The sequence below is a fragment of the Quercus suber genome, unplaced genomic scaffold (genome assembly GCF_002906115.3).
Source record: "Quercus suber isolate HL8 unplaced genomic scaffold, Cork oak 2.0 scaffold_500, whole genome shotgun sequence".
In the NCBI taxonomy this organism is placed as follows: Eukaryota; Viridiplantae; Streptophyta; class Magnoliopsida; order Fagales; family Fagaceae; genus Quercus; species Quercus suber.
Window position 1 is genome coordinate 408,585 of NW_027069949.1, and position 7,300 is coordinate 415,884.

Here is a 7,300-nt window from a genome sequence, read left to right on the forward strand (position 1 = left end):
GCCTACTTTGACTGTATCCACCGATTTTTTTTTTTTTTTCAACAAACAACGGCGTTAATAGTTATTATCAAAATCGACAAAGTTTTTTCGAATCTTATCCACAATACATTACATAATTATTTGGATGGTGATTCTCCTAGCCTATAATTACAAACAAATCATGATAAGAGTATTGTGTAGTTTAACTCGTTGGCACTTTTTGGTGTTGTGATTCTAATAAAGACATTTAATTTTGTCGTGTTTCTAATAAAGACATCTAATCTAATAGATTATTTGAGTCGTAACATAATTGGTTAAAACAAAATTTTTCCAAAGACTAATTTGAAAGGAAATAAGAACAATTCATTATATAAATAATATTTGCCAAAAAAGAAGAAGAAGAGAAAGTTGATTCTTATTACATGTCAAGCACTTCGTAATTTGCATAAACATTCACCATGCATCGTTGCTTTACTGATTACACTAGCTAATATAATTACATAAATCAATAATATCATAGAAAGCAACTACCATATAATAACAATTGTTATACTTATAAGCCACACCTTGACATCATTTACAATAAACAATCAAAGCCAATCAACCATAGCAGTATTTGAATTATTTTCAGTCATCTTTCACTTGAAGCTGAATGCTTTGTAGTCCAATACTTCTCAATTTCTTCTGCTGTTCTTCCAGGAATCCTCCCAGCAATTAGAGACCACCTGTTAGAACAATAGGTAAATAATTAAATTCATCACCTCTTGATGGTTTAAGCTTATAGGTCAAATAGTAAATGATCACCACCTAGCACATATTGCCACACCCAGAAAGAACAAAACACACACACATAATTGAGACTAAAATCAAAGACCTTGTAGCTGAATTGGCACCTCTCCATACACAAAGTGCTTGAGGGTCTAGAGGGGAAAGGATTCGAGTTGCAGGGTTAACAGCATGTTGTAATTATTTCTCAAAAAAAAAAAAATTGAGACTAAAGCAGCCTAATTGTATATGTATAGAGTAGCAAGAATGACAATAACAAACAAACCTTTCTCCAACCAATCTAAACATCTTAGCAATGAGTGAGACTTCGTCTTCAGAGAATTCCAGCTTGGAATCCTGTTCCAGTTTATTTTCCTCTGAAAAAAAGAAAGAAGAACAAGAACAAGAACAAACCCATGTCACTAAATTGAAAAACAAGCAATAGTCTTGATTGAAATAAGACTAGAAGTGACCAAATTTCAAATGGGGTACCTTTGGTTTCTTCATTATTGTCATTAGTGGTCTGAGCTAAGTCTCCCATTAGTCTCCACAAAGATGAGTCAAGTGATTCATTATGGGATGGAACATAAAATTATGGTATTTATAATGATGATTGGTAGTTGAGAAATCAGAGCATAAAGACTGGTAGTTATCAACTTTGATGGGTTGTTGAGGACATCAAATAGTTGGTTGAGTTAGCTTTACGTGACTAAGTGAGAAAACACAAACCAATCTCGTGGATAAGCAAAATGATAAAAAAAGCCTGTTTAATTTGGCCCTTTTCTACCTTCTATTGAAGATATGTATCCCTTTCTCTTTTGATTTTGTGAATTGCCAACTCATTCAGCCCTATCCTCAAACTGTACACAGTACAGATACCCCACGGGGACAACGTATTATACTTGTCCAGAATCTGTTCTGCCTTGATTAATTGACCTGAAATACAAATTTGGAATTTCCTTTCATTATATAATTATACCTTGAAAAAGTAGGATTTAAAAAAAAAAAAAAAAACTATACATAAGTAAATAAGCTAATAAGGAGGGTTTTTTTTTTTTTTTTTAACTAATCCAGACGTTTTATATTTTTTTAATCCCATTTGGGTTTTATTTTGATATATTATAATAGAATTTGTGTTTCACGGGTTAAACTTTTCAATGATAAGATGTCAATAAGAGACTATAGTAGTAATTGTTAATCCAATTATTTAATTGGCAAATGGAAATTGGATCCAAACGATTTGTTTTTCAATCCCATATAAGTTTTTTTTAAATGATATATGATAATAGAACATATGTTTCACATGTTAAGACTTTTCAATTATACCATTTGTGCGTGATAATAGAACATATGTTTTGCATGTTAAGACTAATCCAGACGTTTTATTTTTTATTTTTTTATCCCATGTTTTATTTTTGATATATAATAATAGAACTTTGTTTCGCATGTTAAACTTTTCAATAATAAGATGTCAATAAGAGACTATAGTAGTATTTATTAATCCAATAATTTAATTGGAAAATAGGAATTGGAAACAATTTGTTTTTCAATCCCATATAAGGTTTTTTTTTTTTTTTTAATTGATATATGATACATGTTAAGACTTTTCAATTATATCACCGCTCACAGAGTTCAAGTTAAGACTTTTCAATTATATCACCGCTCACAGAGTTCAAGTTTTCAAGAGAGAGTTTCACATACATGTACACTTAGATTATTCTAAAGTAAAATTATTTATAATAAAAAAAGACTTTTCAATTATAAGATGGCAATAAGAGCCTATAGTAGTATTTATTAATTCAATTATCTAATTGGCAAAGAGAATTGGATGCTATTTTATAACTTTTATAATTCATGAATTTAGGGGTGAGCAGGTATGTACATCTATGTGTGTGAAAATATAACTTGCAATAAGTTATAACCAAGTTAATTGCAATTCCATCTTTTAGTAATTTGTCATTAGTGATTAGTTTACAATACACTGAATACAGTCATGGTTGATTGCCATGTAATTATTTCTGTGTGAATCATTTGTACATATTTGAATACAAGTAGGACAGAAAAAAAAAAAAGTATTTTGATAATATTTGAATATGTAGAAAGTCTAAGCACATTTTGGAAAGGAGTTTTATATTTTGTGAACTTCTTATTTTCTATAAATTACTGTATTAATTTAGAGAATAGCACCATTAATTTTTCAGTAGTAATCTAGAGATAAATTATCTATCTGGCTAGTTGGCTATAAACTTGAAACTCTTTGAATCTTACAAAATAATAATAATAAACGTGCACCTCTTAAGAAATATCTTTTTTAGTGGTCCAAACTCCAAACAGCAAAGTGTTTTTTTTTTAATTTATTTTTTGAGGAAAACTGCAATGTGTTTTAGTCTAAAAGTAGATGTAAAGGACTTTTTTTTTTTTTTCCTCCTCCTCCTGCGCTTTATCCTTATGAATGGTTCTAACAAAAATTGTCGGATCCAGAAGCGTTAGGTAGTAGGCATTAATATCCATTATCCATGTTCAAAACATGTAGAGTAGGTATGAAGGCATAACCATATGATGTAGATGCATATTATATTTTAAACCTCTTATAATCTAAGATAGGATTGATGTATTAAATCATTGACTAAAAATCATAAATCACACATTCAACCTACCCCCGGGTTGAAGTATAGGATTCAACTCAATTCATCTGACTTTAATTGAGAGACATCGGCTGCATGATTCGATGTACTGCACGATTTGATGTGCTAAACTATGAACAGAAAAGTGATCCTATTTCTCACTTGACTTCCACCTGCCCAGCTAGAATGACATCTAATAAAAAAATTAAAAAAAAAAAAACTTTACAATTCAAAGCATTCTCTTGTCATTTCATCATTCTTGTTCATTAAATACATTTGACATGAGTCGTTTAACAACAATACAAGAAAACAAGAGTCAAGTTCAATTTTTAAAGAGTAATAATACCAAAGAGCTGATTTAGCATCGATGAGGGAACCGGGTTTGCTTGAATCAAAATACCGTTGGAAATGGTTTAACTATTGTGGTTTCCAATTTTACTGTTTGAATTGACAATTCCTTGGTTTCCTCCAATTTTGGCATTTATTCAGTTTTATATGATAACCGAACCAATATAGAGACAAGTTCAAATGTGAACTAATTCATTTAATTCGATTTTTAAAACCATGGTTGTTACTTATGAAACAATATAAACTCTAGATTTATTCCATCATCATAACAATTTTATTATTAATAATAATCATCTACCATATTCAGCGGAGGATGATGAAACCTTTGCCGCCGTTAGAGCTTTAGTTTAGTTTTTGCTAAAGATGCTGGTGCCTCTTCTAGTATTCTTGAAGGGGATTTGGAAGTGATCTTTAAAGCTTTTCTTTGTCACGATACTTCTCTTGCTTCTTTTGGTCAACTCATAGACGAGGCAAAATTTTTGTCAACTTCATTATTGATGTTATGTTTTCTCATACCAAGAGATAGAGAAATTCAGTTTCTCATAACCTTGTTAGGCATACTAAACATGTCAATAGTTTCTTGGTGTAGATAAAAGATGTTCCTCCACACCTTAGTGTTGCAATTATAGCCGATTTGGCTAAGTTTTCTTAGTAAAATCTGCAACGTTCTTCTAAAAAATAAAATCACCAACCATTCCATCAGCTATCTCTTTTTAGTTGCTTTTTTCAATAACATTTTCAGTATCATTCTTGTTTTTTTCCTTATTCTTAACTGAATTAACAATTTTGAAATTCCCATAACTCCCCATTCCAAAAGAAAATACTTTTAAGATAATTCAATATTGGTAAATAATTTTACGAAAAAGCATAAGTCATCCACTTACACATGAAGCATGACTCACCTACTTAAGAATGAAACATTACTCACCTCCTTATAAGTACATTTCTTCTACCAATGAGCAGAATTTGATTTAGTATCTTTGAATAAGAAAGTTTGCCAATTTTCACACTCACAATTCTAAATTAAGTTACACAAAAAAATGTAAGATAATAGTATAATTAAATATTTATTTACGTAATGAGTTTCAATTAACCTAATTAATAAACTTTTTTTGTTATTGAATAAAAAATTTGAAACCCATTCATTCACACTTTTTTTTTTTTTTTTTTATACTAAACAGTCCTAAATCTCCCCAAAGCACACCGTTTTGGTAAGAGAGAAAAGAAAAAAAAATTTGCATAGCTAATTTGCGTTTCAAGTTTCAAAATGACGTTGTTTGCTTCTGTTTCCTTCAACATCTTCGTTCGTGAGCACCATAAAGCTTCCCAATACCTTCATTCGTTCACCATTCTCTCTGCTACTGGTACGTATTCAATTTTCCCTCACTCAATAAATCTTTTTTTTTTTTTTAAATTTTAAATTTAGGGTTTTGAAGCTTGAATTCATTGCATTCAAATTAGTTTCTTAATTTAATCTCACATTGTCTGTGTGTGTGTGTTTTTTTTCCTATTTGAATATCTATATTTTTTTATAGGACAACTTGCTGTTCTTAATGTCCCATTGCTAGAATTTAAGAAATGGATTCATTTTACATTACTTTAATTGTAAAAACATGTAATTCTAATGAGAAAGTCTAGAGACATTTAAAATTTGACATGTGCTGATTTGATAAATTGTTAGCGGTAGATAAAAAAGTTATGTCAGTGGTAGACCTAGACGAGAATCAGTAAAAGCTTGTCAACTCACCTAGTGTGAAAAATGATGTCTTTTTTTTTTTTTTTTTTTTGGGTGTTAGTAGCATTACTCAATTCTGATTACTACTAAAAAAAGGGGGTTAAATTTATTGTACAAGATGTAAAGTAGCATACTTTTTTTAGGATTTGCCTTTGTTAAAAAAGTGGGCTGATTAATCATTAAGTTGAATGTGTATGGTAAGGCAGGACTTGATGCTTTGTTGAGCTTGAAATTTTGTCTTTTTTGGGTTAATCTATACTTTTGGCATTGGTTCAGGATGGTATTATATGTGCGTTGATTAACGTTTTTTTATGGATGATTGGGCTTTCTGGGGCTTCTAGATGCTTGAGGATCTTGAGCACAAAGTTTTCATTTTGTTGAAGATTTCTTTATGTTCAAATGCACAATCAACTAAGGTTGGGCATTGTGGTCGTTGAAATGCTTCCAGTGATGGTTTTGATGGTGAAGTTGACAGTTAGGGAAAGACTTTTGATAATAGTTTGGGAGTTAATTTGTTGAAGCCAACAAGTGAGGTGCAAAAATTAGCTGTTGGAGATTCTGTTTCCAAAACTCCTAAGAAGAGAAAATCTTGCTCAAACTCCCAACCAAAAGCTGATACTATTCAAACAAAGGACAATGTTAGTGAAATTGATTATATTGATGTTTTGGTAGGAGACTTAAGTAATACAGCACAATCCCAGAAGCCTGTAATAGATTTAGAGAATAAGGATGCTGTCTGCACACGTACTAGGGTCTGTTATTCCCTTGCAAGTTTCACACTTGATGAACTCAAGACTTTTCTTCAAGAAACTGATTATGATGATGACTTTCAAAATGTTGATGGTGAAGAAGAATACAGGAAGTTTCTTGCAGCTGTTTTAAATAGTGGAGATGGTGATGGTCAGTCAAATCAAGAGAATGAAATTGTTGATGATGAAGATGAAGATAATGATGTGGATTTTGAGATAGAAATTCAAGAGTTGCTTGAGAGTGATGTTGATGAAAGTACTTGAGATAAAACCCAAACAAGTATGGGGGAGCTGGACGGTGGCTAGAGACTAGGCAAAACAGGCACAAATAAAACTCTACCCAATATAAAAAGAAGCTTTCAGGACAGGAGAAGAGGCCATTACATCCTCTCTTGCCAGTTTCGCAAAATGGACCAACTGCAATCTTTTCTACTAATTGTGGGATAACTTTGATGCCTCATTATTCTGCAGCAGAAGATGGTTCTATAAATGGGTTTACTCTCCACCAAATGGGCCAATTACATTGTTTTGATACATGAACATGTGCAACTTCTCATTCAAGTATTTGCTGTGTGTGTTCTTGACTCTTTTCTGTAACACATTGCCTCCCAGGTTCAGGGATTGATTTTTGAGATGCTTAAAAAACATAATGAAGTATTAGCCTGGAAAAGTGTCCCATATCCTAGTATTTGTTTTTACCCTCCATATGTTTGCTCATCTGTGCCAGATGAACATCCCAGAGTCACCCCAGCACAATGTAGTTTAGAATCATTTCCTCCATTTAATACACAAAAAGTTTGCTCTCCTGTAAATAACCAGATGTTAGCTTCTCAAAACATGTATCCTTCTAAAGGAAGATGTGTACATGTTTTCAATGAGCAAGTGGATTCTTTCCAAAACATCGAGGACTCTTTCTAGGTGCCCTTGATAAGTGGTCTGTTACTGTCCATCTTGGATGTGGCTCCACTCAATATAGTTGGAAGATATACAGATGATGTTTATACTAGTATGTCATTTAGAAGCTTTCAAGTGTTTTTCATGCTTTTACAATCATACACTTGTTCAAAAGTTTAACCTCTGTATGCTTTGTCATTGATATG

The 7,300-nt window shown here is 31.5% G+C and overlaps 1 protein-coding gene across 2 annotated transcripts; it reads right to left on the reverse strand.

The window, feature by feature from the left end:
* Window positions 1–371: 371 nt before the first annotated feature.
* Window positions 372–1,362, reverse strand: LOC111999510 (transcription factor CPC). Of its 2 annotated transcripts, XM_065763266.1 has the most exons (4): window positions 1,237–1,255; window positions 1,031–1,121; window positions 854–899; window positions 372–704 (listed from the first exon to the last, which is right to left on the reverse strand). In XM_065763266.1, the coding sequence occupies exons 1-4, from the start codon at window positions 1,249–1,251 to the stop codon at window positions 611–613; spliced, it is 246 nt and encodes an 81-aa protein (XP_065619338.1). In that variant the 5' UTR covers window positions 1,252–1,255; the 3' UTR covers window positions 372–610. The 2 variants fall into 2 exon arrangements, with proteins under 2 accessions (XP_065619338.1, XP_023887407.1); XM_024031639.2 differs by lacking the exon at window positions 854–899 and having other exon boundaries at window positions 1,237–1,362.
* Between the last annotated feature and the right edge of the window lie 5,938 nt (window positions 1,363–7,300).